This window comes from Panulirus ornatus, chromosome 53 (assembly GCF_036320965.1).
Source record: "Panulirus ornatus isolate Po-2019 chromosome 53, ASM3632096v1, whole genome shotgun sequence".
NCBI lineage: Eukaryota > Metazoa > Arthropoda > Malacostraca > Decapoda > Palinuridae > Panulirus > Panulirus ornatus.
This window is the reverse complement of record NC_092276.1, coordinates 9445070-9464131: the sequence shown is the minus strand read 5'-3', so window position 1 is coordinate 9464131 and position 19062 is coordinate 9445070. Positions and strand designations below refer to the sequence as shown.

At 43.4% G+C, this 19062-nt stretch overlaps 1 protein-coding gene across 1 annotated transcript in view; it reads left to right on the top strand.

Annotated features, from left to right (window-relative positions):
* LOC139765232 (V-set and immunoglobulin domain-containing protein 1-like) overlaps positions 1 to 19062 on the top strand; it is a 150866-nt gene that overhangs the window by 92997 nt on the left and 38807 nt on the right. Inside the window, exon 2 of the mRNA XM_071692567.1 lies at positions 3342 to 3424. Within this exon, the coding sequence (XP_071548668.1) occupies positions 3355 to 3424 (70 nt within the window). The 5' untranslated portion in view covers positions 3342 to 3354. The remainder of the gene's footprint in view (positions 1 to 3341; positions 3425 to 19062) is intronic.

Genomic DNA, 19062 nt, shown 5'->3' with positions numbered 1-19062 from the left:
ATATATATATATATCTTTTCCCTGTCATCTTTCGTCATTGCACTCACCATCCACTATCAACGGACTACCAATACTTCAACAAACATCTATGGGATTTAAGTCTCACTTTAAGTCAGGCCTTTGAACCATGCAAACCTGAGGGTACGCACCTTTAAGCATTGCGCTGCGCTGCAAGCCTTGGGCTGGATGACTTGGCCTTCTGACCTCAACCCTAAGGGTAAGACTTATCATACTGAAAGGTGGCAGCAGCATCGTGTTCAAGGGACGTCGCTACACCTGTTACCCACGGTGTTCGAGAACTGGTATAGACAAGAGAGGAAACTGAACATGAAAGGAAAGGATACCTTTATAACACCCTCCTCCTCCTCCTCTCCCACACATCTTTCTCGTATCACGTCCCAGTTTCTTGTCTTATTCACAACAGTCCATCATTCCCTCCTCTACAATTTTCCGTCACTGGAAAATGTCCTCCCACAGCCAAATGCTGCTCTCATGGGATAGGCTCTTTTAAGAAAGCCTCTTTTCCCCATCTCCTGTGACTGCAAATGCTCTGTCTGGTAAGATGGTCTGAGATGGAGTGAAAAATACTATGTAATATTTCGAAAGCCATTAAAAGGTTTCCTCTATCTGTCAAGGCGAAGAGCGATTCAATGCTGTATGTTCTGTGATGCGTTTTTGTTCCGTGGTCGCCACGCGAGTGCTTTAACCACAGGCGAGTGACAATGACTGGCACACAGGATGATCAGTCTTTATTCATCACATCATTTTATTTATCATTTCAAATAGCCATGTCCGTAAATAGAAGCAGGTTGGGTGGATGGCTCTTTTCTTTTTTCGTTCTAAAACGCAACGAAATGTGATCCGTACACCGTTTCCACAGAAAACGACGAAAATCAACAAGGATTTTACCCTTGTTGGAGAAGAGTCGTACCAACGTATTAGCTCTTGTTCGCCGATTCCCGCCTCGCGATGTAGCATCAAGAATGGCCTCATCTGCTCATACCATTTTCTACCTGTCAGGTACAATGCAGCGCAACTATTCTCAGCGAAGCCTCAAAAACTTTTCTGTAATTTCCCCTAACCGTCTCACATGCCCTGGTTCAGTATGGTAGGACATCCCCTGTGTCAAACACGTCGCTCCAATTCCATTTCATCACGTGCACGCCTCACACCCTACTGCATAGAAATCCTCCCAATGCAATCCCACCTCAATATGCTCGGCATTCAGTTCTTTATAACTGCATTTCACCCACCGCATCCAAACCCTTTCATAACTGATTACCATCCCCCAAGGAAAAAAAAATAGAAATAAAAAGCATGCAATTGCTTCATACCTCAGAAGCCTATACTTCCATTTATTCCCACCTCCAACAAACACAACGCTTGCGAGACATATGATCGACAAAATGACCCGAAAAGCACAATAACAACCTCCTTCCTAGCTTAATTTCACATACCACTCCACCAGTTATAGACCCATCAGAACCCAGACTCCCCATACATATACGAGTCACTCTTTCTCTTCTACACTTTGAACACAATGCAGCCCCACATGACAATAACTGATTCAGAATACCTCAAGGGCCCTTCGTACCCACGATGCAATAGAAACATGCAAAATACTGAACACTGATCGCCCAGCTGCCTAATATATGCTTCATTCAGAATTATCCCAATATGAAAATCATCATCGAAAGGAAAGAGCTTAAAATACACCCGAGGTCTAATTTCTCTCCAAGAACTTCAGAAATCTTAGCGGAAGGGGAGGGAAAAAAAAAAGAAGACTTCGAAGCCCTTGCCTCTTTCGAAGACTCGAAAGACTCACGAGAAACTCGATCAATGAGGATGAAACGTATCTATATATACATCCGCGGTGGTCTGAAAGAACTCCTTGGGATAGACCTTACTGCCTCGCACGTGTCTGAAGCTTTCCCATTAGGGCTTCTGAAATGTTGGCCTGAGTGAGAGGTCGTCTATTCAGGGCAAGGGTCCCTGATTCAGGCACTCAGGTCCTCCAGATCATCCCCTCTCTCTCCCTCCCAAGCCTTGGGTGTTGAGAACATGGCATCAACGACGTTTGAGTCTAAGTAGTAGTTTCTGATGCCTCTTTATTCAGTCTTTACAAGATATGATGCTATTTATAGTGCCTTCGAGTTTCTCACAAATTCTCCTTTCTCTCTCTCTCTCTCTCTCTCTCTCTCTCTCTCTCTCTCTCTCTCTCTCTCTCTCATTATTTTTTTGTTGATAGTTACTAGAGATGTATGTTTAGCAATTGCATTTTGTAGTTCACTTTCTGCAAGAATAATTTCCTGATTCATATGTATTCTATGGATAACTTTTGCGTTCCTATTGTGAGTCCTATGCATTTGAGTTCCTGTTGTGAGACCTATGTATTGAGTTCCTATTGCGAGTCCTATGTATTTGAGTTCCTATTATGAGTCCTATGCATTTGAGTTCCTGTTGTGAGTCTAATGCATTTGAGTTCCTATTATGACTCTTATGCTTTTGAGTTCCTATTATGAGTCCTATGCATTTGAGTTCCTGTTGTGAGTCTAATGCATTTGAGTTCCTATTATGATTCCTATGCTTTTGAGTTCCTATTATGACTCCTATGCTTTTGAGTTCCTATTATGAGTCCTATGCATTTGAGTTCCTGTTATGAGTCCTATGCATTTGAGTTCCTATTATGAGTCCTATGCATTTGAGTTCCTGTTGTGAGTCTAATGCATTTGAGTTCCTATTATGACTCTTATGCTTTTGAGTTCCTATTATGAGTCCATGCATTTGAGTTCCTGTTATGAGTCCTATGTATCTAGTTCCTGTTGTGAGTCCTATGCATTTGAGTTCCTGTTATGAGTCCTATGCATTTGAGTTCCTATTATGAGTCCTATGCATTTGAGTTCCTATTATGAGTCCTATGCATTTGAGTTCCTGTTGTGAGTCTAATGCATTTGAGTTCCTATTATGAATCCTATGTATTTGAGTTCCTGTTATGAGTCCTATGCATTTGAGTTCCTATTATGAGTCCTATGCATTTGAGTTCCTATTATGAGTCCTATGCATTTGAGTTCCTGTTGTGAGTCCTATGCATTTGAGTTCCTATTGTGAGTCCTATGTATTTGAGTTCCTGTTATGAGTCCTATGTATCTAGTTCCTGTTGTGAGTCCTATGCATTTGAGTTCCTGTTATGAGTCCTATGCATTTGAGTTCCTATTATGAGTCCTATGCATTTGAGTTCCTATTATGAGTCCTATGCATTTGAGTTCCTATTATGAGTCCTATGCATTTGAGTTCCTGTTGTGCTCTCCATAAAGTAACTCCTGGTTTCTTCCCTCCAACAGGACGTCAGTCAAGATGCCCCACCAGCGGCTGCCTAAGTTAGTGTCGCTGGCTCTGCTGTGGACCACGCTCTTGTCCCTTCCAGGTGAGTCATCTACCTGCTTGTCCTCTCCACCTAACACACACACACACACACACACACACACACACACCCACACACACACACACCCACACACACACACACTCACACACATTTGTATATCTATACATCAAATAAGGTGGTCCAAAATGCTTGAGATATGTGATTTCATGTACATGATTCCAACTATGCTTCACACATATTGTTAGGGACGCTCAAAGTACGATCATTATAGATTCAGAGATTTCAAATGATGGTTTGAATATGTCACTCGTATACCCATCTTTACGTCACACACAGACTGGAGAGGGGTGGTATACAATTTCATAGCCCTAAGGCGAAGGAATGAGGTCAGTTTTTCGAACATTACCATTAAGAAACTAGGATGTTACAAGTCTGGATTGGACACAATTCATTTAGAAGTATGACACAGAGCAAATCTGGAGCCCGTCAGCGAACACAAGATCATAGCAACACGAAGCTTGTGGACTGGCCGTAGCCGCTGTAGTCTCTAAATTCCCCCTTCAGGAGAGTACGGATCAGTCCAAAGACACTGTTTCTCTTCTACGTTCCTTGTGATGCTGGATACAATACCTCTGTCTGTATACAATCACTGATGACAAAGAGGAGATCCCCTCCCTTGCTCGTATTTTGCAATCCAAGACGAACAGAGCCAAGTGTCCAGACCACTATGGAAGTCAGTCCTTCGAGAGAGAAAGAAAAAAGATCTGTGCTGTATTAGTCTCCGTCTTTGGAAAGAAGATTAAAGTCCTTCTTCGATACGTCCCGCAACGAATGGTTCAAAGGGATACTGATAACCGGGAGGTGAGGGGGTATACCTTTCCCTCTCTATACGACGAAGTCCCGACCCTTCGCCTGTGCTGGGAGTGCCAGGTTACTGACCATGGACACGTTTGCTGTTGCAACTCCACAGACGACGAGAGGAACGCCTTGCTCTACACTCCACAGACGACGAGAAGAACGCCTTGCTCTACACTCCACAGACGACGAGAGGAACCCCTTGCTCTATCAGATCCTCCGAGACCTACCATAAGTGGTTTGCTCAACGCGCTGGGCAGAGGGCTTTTAGCGTAATCATTGCGCTGGTGTGTCGTCAGCTGTGAAAACAGAGGCAGGTCGTTCAATAGGGTTCTCTTACAGAACTAGGGGAGCTTCGTTCCAATAGCCTTGACGTATAGAAGGATCAAGTTCAAGACACTCAAATTGCCCGGGCCATATGGATGGCGAGGGGTGTATGTGATCTTAGAACTATCATGAATAACTGACGAAGGTGTTGAGGATTTTTTCCCCTTGGTGATTGTAGCTTGAAGCTAACGGCCATAATCATCCTGGTAATTACCACACCTAAATGACCAAATCACCCATCAACATCAGGCTGGTGAATCCCCCTCCCTGTGGGATGATGGATGTCACCTGATGACATAGGAGGAGAGGAAAAGAAAAAAGAAAGGTGGCTTGAACGCAGGCTGAAATGACCAAGTCCATACCCCTCGTGGATGAGGAGAAGCTCCAGGGACTCCTTCACGTCACAGATCCAGCTGGAATAGCTCCTCCCCCACAAACTCTGGAAGATAAGCCATACGTGAGGGAACTTAAGTATCGTCGTCTCTTGAGAATCAGAGGGGCGCGGGCGGGCGAAGAAGAAGAAGGTGCCTCTTGAAGTGTGCAAGATTCATATGGTTCTTTTCCGACGTCTGTTGCTCTGTTGCCTAACTCCATACCTTCCAGACAACCACCTCGCTCCCCCATCCCTGGAAAATGTTCGAAATTTGGTGTTTCCTTCCTCCCCCACTAGTATTCAAATGCATTCTCGATGGTGAGGCCACGACGCCTTCACCAGCATGTAGAATTCTATTCGGCTCGTGTGGTGATGGGACAACCACTTCACAAATAGAAGGACTTGATTCTTCGAAGGAAGTTTGGAACATGATATAGATTCTCCGATCTCTTCCGCTCCCAGACCAGACCAATGCAAAAAAACTTTGTGACTCTCCTCTATCAAGCTTCTCATAGAACCGCAGGTGTTACCGGGCTTCGCCTCCCTGTGGTCACACCGCGAGTGAGAAGAGGGGAAAAATAAATGAATAAAGTCGCCAAGAGCGAGGCTGCATCATCGTCAATTGAGGAAAGAGAGTACAGACAGACTCATCAAAAGAAAACATCTCGCTCCAAAAAGAGTTCGATCATTTCCCTGCTGGTGGAAGTAGCGCTTCCGCTGCAGGGTCGCCAGGAGAGCGTTTCCAAGCAACAACAGAAAAGGGTCCCTAAGTTAACTACTGATACGTAATCTCACAATCGGGGGAATAAAACAAGACAGAATCTCAGCTTTGTGCAATAAAGAATTGGAAGAGTCAGCCATATGCTATCAAACTCTACTAGACACAGGGGAGCTCTCCGGTGATCCAAGGGAGGGAATTGAATCCCACTTTTAACCAACCTTAAATCCCTCAGTTTCTGGTGTTTATAATCACTCCACGAAGAGGAGGGAAAAAGGGTATGTCCCCTTCAAATTACACCACAATCATCTACACCACCATATATATATATATATATATATATATATAATGTAAATATATGTACAAGAACAGATAGCTATAGAGATACGGCATAAGGAAACACCCGCTGTCATATGTTGTGCCGTATCGATTCACCCACCAACACAGTCGTCCACGGGGCCAGCCAACGGGGCTAGCCAGCCATGGCTGGACTGGAGCTCTCTCTCTCTCTCTCTCTCTCTCTCTCTCTCTCTCTCTCTCTCTCTCTCTCTCTCTCTCTCTCTCTCTCACTTTGAATTCAACGACAACTTGTTACAAGTGTCCCACATAGCAAAACACATGTCGTCTCCCGCCCCCGCCACCACATCAAAAATCTCTCTCTTTTTTTTCCTCTTTCTCTCTCTCTTTTTCTTCTACTCCAACCCGAAAGAGTCCTGCATTTGTGTGTGTGTGTGTGTGTGTGTGTGTGTGTGTGTGTGTGTGTGTTCTACAACACACCGAACTGCCAATATTACGCATCCATCGCCCTTGGACTTTAGTTTTCCCACGGAAGGCCCAAAGTTCTGAATTTCTCCGTCGAGTTTAAAAGGTCAATAGTAAGATCAAGCGATTACTCCTTAGCTGAGGAGTTATTTCCAGAGCTGAGGATATAACACGTCAGTCCATCGGGAACGTACTAATGTCATTCATTGATGAGACAAACGACAGAATGTACGGAAGATGGAAATGCCTCGAGATTCTCGCCTTCCTGTAGAACGCTCATCCACTCATCGACCACCACAGTTACCTAACTTGCCGTCACTTTGCTAACACATCTACTATCCAAGGGTCACATCTATATACATCAATTATCATCATTATTATGATGATAATTATCATTATCATTATTATCACTATTATTATTATCATTAGTATTTATCATTATAATTATCATTATCATTATCATTATTACTGTTATCTTTATTATCATAACTTTTATTATTATAATCATTATTACTATAATCAATATTGTTATTATTATTACTATTATTATTATTATAATTATTATTATTATTATCTTGATCATTATCATTATCACTATCATCATTATCATAATGATTATTATTATCATTATTATTATTATTATTATCATCACTACTATTATCATTATCATTATTATCATTATTATCATTATCACTATCATCAACATTATACATTCAGGTCTTGTATCATCTTATGGAAATAGTTTAACTCTGTTAGAACGGGGAGGCGAGGCCAAGAAAAAGACATAAAAGCTAACATTACATAATCATAAAGTCAGCAGTCCAACCATGTTAGCGTGCTCCAGTCTCCTGTTTATGGCCCGGTGTTGGAGTGGAGTTGTGGACCCTTGTGTTGGCGAAGGCGTTTTGGTCAGTCAGCCAGGTTAGCAGCAGTTTGGCTTTTGCTGGTGAGGGGAAAATTAAAAAAAAAATTCTGACGTCATGGGCTATGTGGAGTGGCTTCGCAAGAGCTCTGAGAGCCAAAGAATCGCTCGAGAAGTATACACACACACACACACACACACACACACACACACTTTCCTATGCCAGGCCCCCGTCTCTTAACCTCAAATACATGTACCATGCATTTATTTCTGTGTACACACACTCACACACCTACACACACACACACACAAACACACTCTTTCCTATGCCAGGCCCCATCTCTTAACCTCAAATACATGTACCATGCATTTATTTCTGTGTACACACACTCACACACCTACACACACATAAAAGACACACACACACACACACACAGCCTAAGCCAGGTGTTTGTGTGTGTATGTGTGTGTGTGTGTGTGTGTGTGGTGTGTGTGTGTGTGGTGTGTGTGTGTGTGTGTGTGCTGAGTGTGTGTGTGTGTGTGTGTGTACACGGAAATAAAGGCATGGTACATGTATTTGAGGTTAAGAGATGGGACCTGGCTTAGGAAAGTGTGTGTGTGTGTGTGTGTGTGTGTGTGTGTGTGCGCGCGCGTTGTAGTGATTTCAGTAAATGCAAAGTGCTCAAAGCGGTTCTCACCTTGCAGGGGCCCCCAGCTTAGACCCTAAGGAACGATAAGAGTTTGACATGGCTCCACGACAGTAATAGCCAACATGCATGCAAATGTATTCGCGTCTGACCCGCCCTGATATTTCCCAAGGTGGAGAGCCATGATGGCTAGGAGAGAATACATACCAAACATCCCACTGAAATCTGATCCTCCTCCTATCCATTGTAATCCCTTCCCGAAGCGATGGAAAAGATTCTAGTCCATTTTGTCATGGATTCCCTTCTCATATACGCCTCAGCGAGCGATAACAAAACGGATGCTCGATCCAAGCTTAAACTTAGTAAAGGTGATGTCGAAATACAGCTTTGGGTTGTCAGTAAAAGGCCTCAGAACTGTGAGTAGAAAGGATCTAACTGGCCTCTCTGAGTGACGGAGATTCTCTACTTGGAACTAAGACGACTTAGAGGCGGTGTCTCACGCAATGTTGTGATAAAACACATGATATCTGCTTCATAAAACACATGATATCTGCTTCATAAAACACATGATATCTGCTTCATAAAACACATGATATCTGCTTCATAAAACACATGATACCTGCTTCATAAAACACATGATATCTGCTTCATAAAACACATGATACCTGCTTCATAAAACACATGATATCTGCTTCATAAAACACATGATATCTGCTTCATAAAACACATGATATCTGCTTCATAAAACACATGATATCTGCTTCATAAAACACATGATATCTGCTTCACAAAACACATGATATCTGCTTCACAAAACACATGATATCTGCTTCACAAAACACATGATATCTGCTTCATAAAACACATGATATCTGCTTCATAAAACACATGATATCTGCTTCATAAAACACATGATATCTGCTTCATAAAACACATGATATCTGCTTCATAAAACACATGATATCTGCTTCATAAAACACATGATATCTGCTTCATAAAACACATGATATCTGCTTCACAAAACACATGATATCTGCTTCATAAAACACATGATATCTGCTTCATAAAACACATGATATCTGCTTCACAAAACACATGATATCTGCTTCATAAAACACATGATATCTGCTTCATAAAACACATGATATCTGCTTCATAAAACACATGATATCTGCTTCATAAAACACATGATATCTGCTTCACAAAACACATGATATCTGCTTCATAAAACACATGATATCTGCTTCATAAAACACATGATATCTGCTTCATAAAACACATGATATCTGCTTCACAAAACACATGATATCTGCTTCATAAAACACATGATATCTGCTTCATAAAACACATGATATCTGCTTCATAAAACACATGATATCTGCTTCATAAAACACATGATATCTGCTTCATAAAACACATGATATCTGCTTCATAAAACACATGATACCTGCTTCATAAAACACATGATATCTGCTTCATAAAACACATGATATCTGCTTCATAAAACACATGATATCTGCTTCACAAAACACATGATATCTGCTTCATAAAACACATGATATCTGCTTCATAAAACACATGATATCTGCTTCATAAAACACATGATATCGTAGCGAGAGGACATACTTAACCACAAACTGAACCCTCACTCACTGATTGACACTGTAATATGACCCCACAGCTGCTTCATCTTCGAGTGGACAAACGAGAGATTCTCTGCTAATAGTGTGTGTGTGTGTGTGTGTGTGTGTGTGTGTGTGTGTGTGTGTATGTGTGTGAGGGGGAGGAAGGGCTCGCTCACCTCCATCTCTGAGGGAGGTCTGACCTCCTGTGAGTTCCGGTTGATGCCAGCGATGGTACACACTGACGCAAATTCATGTGGAGTGAAGTGTTAAGACGTTGGTGAGTGTAGCTCCTGCAACGCAGTCAATATATAGTTGAGATGTGGCAGACTGCCTGTCCAAACGCTGTTCCTTATTATGGCCAAATAGATAAGATTATTCAATAGAATATCTATCCAAACTTTATCCCTTATTATGACCAAATAGATGAACTTATTTAATAGAATATCTATCCAAACTTTATTCCTTATCATGACAAAATAGATTTTTTTTTTTTTTTTTTTGCTTTGTCGCTGTCTCCCGCGTTTGCGAGGTAGCGCAAGGAAACAGACGAAAGAAATGGCCCAACCCACCCCTATACACATGTATATACATACGTCCACACACGCAAATATACATACCTACACAGCTTTCCATGGTTTACCCTAGACGCTTCACATGCCTTGATTCAATCCACTGACAGCACGTCAACCCCGGTATACCACTTCGCTCCAATTCACTCTATTCCTTGCCCTCCTTTCACCCTCCTGCATGTTCAGGCCCCTATCACACAAAATCTTTTTCACTCCATCTTTCCACCTCCAATTTGGTCTCCCTCTTCTCCTCGTTCCCTCCACCTCCGACACATATATTCTCTTGGTCAATCTTTCCTCACTCATTCTCTCCATGTGCCCGAACCATTTCAAAACACCCTCTTCTTCTCTCTCAACCACGCTCTTTTTATTTCCACACATCTCTCTTACCCTTACGTTACTTACTCGATCAAACCACCTCACACCACATATTGTCCTCAAACATCTCATTTCCAGCACAACCATCCTCCTGCGCACAACTCTATCCATAGCCCACGCCTCGCAACCATACAACATTGTTGGAACCACTATTCCTTCAAACATACCCATTTTTGCTTTCCGAGATAATGCTCTCGACTTCCACACATTCTTCAAGGCTCCCAGAATATTCGCCCCCTCCCCCACCCTATGATCCACATCCGCTTCCATGGTTCCATCCGCTGCCAGATACACTCCCAGATATCTAAAACACTTCACTTCCTCCAGTTTTTCTCCATTCAAACTCACCTCCCAATTGACTTGACCCTCAACCCTACTGTACCTAATAACCTTGCTCTTATTCACATTTACTCTTAACTTTCTTCTTTCACACACTTTACCAAACTCAGTCACCAGCTTCTGCAGTTTCTCACATGAATCAGCCACCAGCGCTGTATCATCAGCGAACAACAACTGACTCACTTCCCAAGCTCTCTCATCCCCAACAGACTTCATACTTGCCCCTCTTTCCAAAACTCTTGCATTCACCTCCCTAACAACCCCATCTATAAACAAATTAAACAACCATGGAGACCAAATAGATAAACTTATTTAATAGAATATCTATCCAAACTTTATCCCTTATTATGACCAAATAGATAAACTTATTTAATAGAAAATCTATCCAAACGTTACACCTTATAATAACCAAATAGGTAACTTTATTTAATAGAATATCCTTATTGAGACCAAATAGATAACACTATTTTCTAAAATATCGATCAAACACATTATTCCTTATTGAGACCCAATTGATCACCTTATTTTCAAAAATAGAAAGAAAGGAGTTAAAAGATTTCTGTTCCTTGCTGAAGGTGAGGAACAGACCCTTGTCTTTGTTGTGAGACATGGCTCAATAGAAAGGTTACGTAAGTCAGAGATAAAGAAACGTTTGAACCATCAGCTTAGCTTGAAAGGGTAAGGGAGCTGGTTAGGTTAGATCTAAAAAGAGCGTTTTTAGCTGTGTACTTAGCTTGGAGCTGGTTGGGTTAGAACTAAAAGAGCGTTTTCAGCTGTCTGCTCAGCTTGGAGCAGGTTAGGTCAGACCTAAATGAGCGTTTTTAGCTGTCTGCTTAGCTTGGGAAGGGAGAGACGCCTAATTCAAGCTGTATATAGCTTTAAAGACAGAGCTAAATAAGTGTTTTTGGCTGTTGACTTAAATCGATGGAAGACAAGACATTCTCCCTGCTCTCAACCCTACCTCAAGAGGATCTGAGACCTTCCAAAAGATAACTAAAGGAACGTTTATTCTTTTTTCTAGGGGGGGAAAGGAACGTTTTTTTAGGGTTGGGGCTAAATAAAGGAACGTTTTTTTAGGGTTGGGGCTAACTAAGGGAACGCTTTTAGGGTTGGGGCTAACTAAAGGAACGCTTTTAGGGTTGGGGCTAACGAAAGGCACGTTTTTTAGGGTTGGGGCTAACTAAAGGAACGTTTTTTAAGGGTTGGGGCTACCTAAAGGAACGTTTTTCTAGGGTTAGGGCTAACTAAAGGCACGTTTTTAGGGTTGGGGCTAACTAAAGGAACGTTTTTTAAGGGTTGGGGCTAACTAAAGGAACGTTTTTTAAGGGTTGGGGCTAACTAAAGGAACGTTTTTCTAGGGTTGGGGCTAACTAAAGGCACGTTTTTAGGGTTGGGGCTAACTAAAGGAACGTTTTTAGGGTTGGGGCTAACTAAAGGAACGCTTTTAGGGTTGGGGCTAAATAAAGGAACGTTTTTTTAGGGTTGGGGCTAACTAAAGGAACGTTTTTCTAGGGTTGGGGCTAACTAAAGGAACGTTTTTTAGGGTTGGGGCTAACTAAAGGAACGTTTTTTAAGGGTTGGGGCTAACTAAAGGAACGTTTTTTTAGGGTTGGGGCTAAGTAAAGGCACGTTTTTTTTCTTTCTTTTTTTGGGGAACGTTTTTTTTAGGGGGCTAAACGTTTTGTTAGATAACAGTAAAACGAACGTTAGTAAGGTGGCTGACGCGCATGACAACATATCCTTGGTGAGGTATGGAGGATAAAGGACACCATGTCATGCATTGTGCATGCCTCCCTACTCGCCCAGCACGTCATGCCTCGTCTCACCCCTTCCTTCCCTCCCTCCTCCCACCTCCAAGCACGTCATGCCTTGTGTCTCCCTCCCGTCCTCCTCCCCACTTCCTCTAAGCACGTCATGCCTCGTCTCCAACCCTCTCCTGCCCCCCAATGCCTCGTCTCACCCTTTCTCCCCACAAGCACGTCATGCCTCGTCTCCAACCCTCCCTTCCCCCCCCTCATGCCTCGTCTCACCTCTCCTCCCCACAAGCACGTCATGCCTCGTCTCCAACCCTCCCTTCCCCCCCAATGCCTCGTCTCACCCCTCCTCCCCCCAAGCACGTCAATTCTCGTCTCATCCCTCCCCAAAAGCACGTCATGCCTCGTCTCCCACCCCTCCCTCCTCCTCAGCACGTCATGCCTCGTCCCCCCCCAAGCTCCGGGGTGAGTCAAGATATATTTCTGTGGTCTCTGGGAGCACCTTGTTCTCCAGTCCTGTATATTACGTGGCTCAACGACCCGCCTGATGGAGTGGTCGTTAAGAGCAGGAGAGTTGGCCCCCCTTTAACCACGGCACCGCACGGCCCTGGGAGAGAGAGAGAGAGAGAGAGAGAGAGAGAGAGAGAGAGAGAGAGAGAGAGAGAGAGAGAGAGAGAGAGAGACTGAGACTGAGACTAAGACTAAGACAGACAGACAGACAGAGACAGAGACTGAGACATAGAGACGACACACAGACTGACAGCCAGACAGACAGACAGAGACAGATATTGAGACAGAGACGACACACAGACAGACAGACAGAGACGGAGATTGAGACAGAGACAGAGAGACAGACAGACAGACAGAAAGACAGATAGAAAAATAGACAGAGAGACGACACACAGACAGACAGACAGATAGACAGATAGAAAAATAGACAGAGAGACGACACACAGACAGACAGACAGATAGAAAAATAGACAGAGAGACGACAGACAGACAGAGAGTGTGCTACATGAGTCGAAAACACACAGACCCAAGGCCCTAGCGAGAAGAGAGAGAGAGAGAGAGAGAGAGAGAGAGAGAGAGAGAGAGAGAGAGAGAGAGAGAGGGTGGGGGGGGGAATGGGGTAGCAACATCTGCGTAAAATTTGAGCGGAGACAAAAATAGTCGTTCCCAAACCCCAGCCACTGTGAGGCGGCCCCATTGGTGGAAAATTTAGGGGGGGGGGGGGGTAAATCACCCCTTCACCACCTCCCGTTTACGGCTCCTTGTTTACTGTGTTGTCCGTTATCCGCTATTGGCTACTCTCTCGTACTTGTTCCCAGTTTCCCACGTCGGCGAAGTAACGCCAGGAACAGACGAAGAAATGGCCTCGTTCGCTCACATAACCAACTCTCTAGCTGTCATATATAATGCACCGAAACTTGAGACTCTTTTCAACAACCAGGCCCCACTGGCCTTTCCTTGGTTCCCCCCGGTAGCTTTATATGTTTTGGTTCAGCCCATTGACAGCACGTCATCCCCTGTATACCACATCGCACTAATTCACTCTATCCCTTGTACGCCTCACACCCTACTGTATGTTCAGACCCCGAACTTTCATAGCATTATCCACTCCATCCTTCTACGTTCTCCTTGGAATTAATTTTTCCTTCTCTCCACTTTCGGCAAGCATGCCCTCGCATGTCAACCTCTTCTCACTCATCCTCTCTATTTGTCCAAACCATTTCAGTACACCTTCATCTTCTCTCTCATACATACTCTTCTTACACCCTATCCACACACCTTCCACCCTTCTCAATCGCCCATCCTCTATACAACTTCCCAGATACATTCAACAAACTTCTACCTCTGTAATTCGAACAATCACCTTATCTCACTTGCTTTTATACATTGGCACAATACATACTTCCCGCCATATCCACAGGCACCTCACCATGATCCCGACATACATTCAAAATCCCATCTTCCGCATGCCAACCACTTCATCCGAACATGCTTGCAATGCTGTTCTAAATACAGTCCAATTCTCACCCACTCTCCAAAGTTCGTTTACTCTCTCACCTCTTGCCACTCTACACTCATTCTCTCCTGGTATATCTTCGTACATGACTGGTTTCCAGGCTCACTTGCTTTCACCACCCTATATAATTTCCTCTTTTGCGAAACCTCTACAAATCATCACCCTCGCCTCCAACAAAGTAAAGATCAGACATCTCGCTAGCTGCTCCTCTCAGCACATTCACATCCAAGAGTCTCTCTTTTGCACGCCTCTTAGTTAGTACGTAATGTGGTGAAGCTCGCTTACTATATTTCCCACTCCACGCATACTTATATCTGTCCCTCACTTTAAACTCGAACTTTGCCTACTTATCGTTACGCTGCGAGTGAAAAGTCACCTTTAATGAGGTTGTATCGTCGGGGTACAATCTCGTCGAAGACTTTTTCATTCTAAATTGAGTCCATTTTTTCCCTGCTGATAATTGTAGCGAAGTCTTGAAGCTGCAGTAACGCTTGGAATATGGCATCTTGGGTTATATATCAGTATTAGAAAATCGCATCTATCTATGCATCTATCTATCTACTTAACTGTCTACCTATCTATCTACCTATCTATGTATCTATATTATATATATATATATATATATATATATATATATATATATATATATATATATATATATATATATATATGGCTGTTTACATGGGTTATGACATACATATCTCTAGTTTGTGGCTCGGGAATGTGGGGCAGTTTTATACCCCGTTTATGGCCTTCGGAGAACGATTTGTGGCTCACGTCTTTGGTTGTTATGTATATGTGGATATCATCTCTCCCAAGGTTTATGGTTGTTGACATGGTGTGTGGACGAGAAATATGGTTCCTCTGCATAATCCGGCATCTCTGATAATCGGCCATGGGCATTAGTGGCGGTTGCTTCGCGTTCTTCTAACTCTTGCTTAATGCGTGGATAGAAATCTTTCCGTCGCTTTGCAAATACTTGATATCAAGATGTGTCCTGTTTGAGGATGTGGCCTTAGAGTGATGAGACGCGTAGAGAAGTGACGAGCTTGGCGTGTCTTCGGTGCGAATGTAAGACAGAGAGAAGACTTATCGTCCAACCAAACTGATGACCATTTGTGTTGTTCGATCTCTCTTGGTTCCACCACTTCAACATCAGGTGGTTCTTTGTGTATCTTGATCTCTCTTTGTGCCACTTCAAGACCAGTCTAGACCTTCGTTTGTGCCATTGGTTAGCCAGAGAGATGATTGGTGCTCCTTCAAGACCAGGTGGTTCTTAGTTCATCTAGACCTTCGTTTGTACCATTGGTTGGCCAGATAGATGATTGTTTGTTTAGCTTGATCTTTGTTTGTGCCACTTCAAGACCAGGTGGTTCTTTGTTCAGCTTGATCTTTGTTTGTGCCACTTCAAGACCAGGTGGTTCTTTGTTCATCTAAACCATCGTTTGTGCCATTGGTTAGCCAGATTGGTAACTGTGTTGCTGGTGTGTCAAATGGCTTGCCTTATCTTCAGTTGGATCTCAGTTTGTGGTGCGTTGGAGACAGACTTATCCAGCCATTTAGGAGCCAGTTATCCATCCGAGTGGTAGTTTCGTAACTATGAATGAGGCAAGGATTTGACTGACCATCCCGTCGAGGGAGTGTTTAACTGGCCGTATGACTGTCGTAAAGACGCTGATATCACAGCCGGGGAGCCTTGCTGTTTCTCTCTACAACAGTGTGATGCGAGTCTGTGGCTTTTCTACGTCACTGACTGTTTCTTGAACTGATCTTCTATGTTCCTCGCTACGACTGTGGACTGATGTGGGCCTCAATGGCCGCCACCCAGCAAGGTGACTGGTTACTTGAACGGATGGTAATTGTGTTTCTGATAACAACGTAGGTAAAAGAGGCTCATGTCTCACTTAGCTAACTGGCTTCTTACGTAGCCAGTCAAAAAGAATGCGACCACAGTTAACTGGCTTCTTATTCTGTCAGTCTTAAAGAGTATGGCCACAGCTAACTGGCTCTTAACCGGTCAAAAAGAGTGCGGCCACAGCTAACTGGCCTTTTATTCTGCCAATCTTAAAGAGTATGGCCTCAGCTAACTGGTTCTTAACCGGTCAAAAAGAGTGCGATCACAGCTAACTGGCCTTTTATTCTGCCAGTCTTAAAGAGTATGGCCTCAGCTAACTGGCTCTTAACCGGCCAGAAAGAGCGCGGCCACAGCTAACTGGCCTTTTATCTAGCCCGAACAAAAAAGAGTGTAGCCACCTCTGTCTTACTCACAGAAAACCCAGAAAGACAACACAAAGTTTCTGTTCTTTGATTGATGTGCGCTGCTTCAAGGGCTCCCCTCACCCTCTCCCTCTCTGAGAACCTTCCATATTTGTCTGTCACATTCTACTGACTGAGATAAACATCCGACTGCCAGGGAATGGCACGGGGCAGATCTCTCCTCTGTGGATATATTTCACTGGGAATCACTCTTGCATATTTCTCGCGTACGTCCATCATAGTCAGGCGCATACCCCAGCTGGGGGTGAAGCCCCACTTGTAATACTAAACCCACGAACCATTTTTTTTCTGTTCGAACCACTTTTTTCTGTTCGAACCACTTTTTTCTGTTCGAACCACTTTTTCTGTTCGAACCACTTTTTTTCTTGTTCGAACCATTTCTTTTTTTCGTTCGAACCACCAATGTTTCCGTTCTCTGTTGGGTGATTCGGATATAATCAGTTCATAATGAACGCATTGATGACACTATGTAGATAAGACGATTTCATTTCACGTTTTAGGATATTATCTCGTATGAAGTTTCATATTTCTTTAAGGAATCATTATGAGCTAGTGAAGCATTTATTTTCCTCATTTTCGAGACACTGTGTTTAAGATCTGACCAACCAAGTTGAATGTTTGGTACACGTGAGTACTGGTACTGTATTGGTACACGTGAGTACTGGTACTGTATTGGTACACGTGAGTACTGGTACTGTATTGGTACACGTGAGTACTGGTACTGTATTGGTACACGTGAGTACTGGTATTGTATTGGTACACGTGAGTACTGGTACTGTATTGGTACACGTGAGTACTGCTACTGTATTGGTACACGTGAGTACTGGTACTGTATTGGTACACGTGAGTACTGGTACTGTATTGTCACACGTGAGTACTGGTATTGTATTGGTGCACGTGAGTACTGGTACTGTATTGGTACACGTGAGTACTGGTATTGTATTGGTACACGTGAGTACTGGTATTGTATTGGTACACGTGAGTACTGGTACTGTATTGTCACACGTGAGTACTGGTACTGTATTGGTACACGTGAGTACTGCTACTGTATTGGTACACGTGAGTACTGGTATTGTATTGGTACACGTGAGTACTGGTACTGTATTGGTACACGTGAGTACTGGTACTGTATTGGTACACGTGAGTACTGGTACTGTATTGGTACACGTGAGTACTGGTATTGTATTGGTACACGTGAGTACTGGTACTGTATTGGTACACGTGAGTACTGGTACTGTATTGGTACACGTGAGTACTGGTACTGTATTGGTACACGTGAGTACTGGTACTGTATTGGTACACGTGAGTACTGGTACTGTATTGGTACACGTGAGTACTGCTACTGTATTGGTACACGTGAGTACTGGTACTGTATTGGTACACGTGAGTACTGGTACTGTATTGGTACACGTGAGTACTGGTACTGTATTGGTACACGTATTGCCAGTAAGTAATGGTTATTAGGGTTGTTCTTAACATAGTTATCCTTGTTAAGTATACAACGTAGGTCGTCAACACAGTTTTCAGGGTTACGAACGAGGGCGGTCGACCGTCAGCATAGTTTTCATGGGTTAATTACCGAGAGAGTTGTTAGCACAATTCCCAAGGGTTAAGTACCGCGATGGTTGTTAACACAGTTAACAAGGGTTAAGTATTGGGATGGTCGTTAGCACAGTTAACAAGGGTTAAGTACTGGGATGGTCGTTAGCACAGTTAACAAGGTTTAAGTATTGGGATGGTCGTTAGCACAGTTAACAAGGGTTAAGTACTGGGATGGTCGTTAGCACAGTTAACAAGGGTTAAGTACTGGGATGGTCGTTAGCACAGTTAACAAGGGTTAAGTACTGGGATGGTCGTTAACACAGTTAACAAGGGTTAAGTACTGGGATGGTCGTTAACACAGTTAACAAGGACCAGGTACTGGGACAATCGTCAGCAGATATCCCCAAACCAGGTTGATACTAAACCAGCAGCAGCAAGACAGTTTAAACCCTCATTTTCTTTATCTTCACAAAACACGTCCCGCGTCACCAGCTCCACCTCCACCAATCTCTGCCTCCTACTCCACCACCACCACCATCTCTGCCTCCTCCTCCACCACCATCTCTACCTCCTACTCCACCACCACCATCTCTGCCTCCTCCTCCACCACCACCATCTCTACCTCC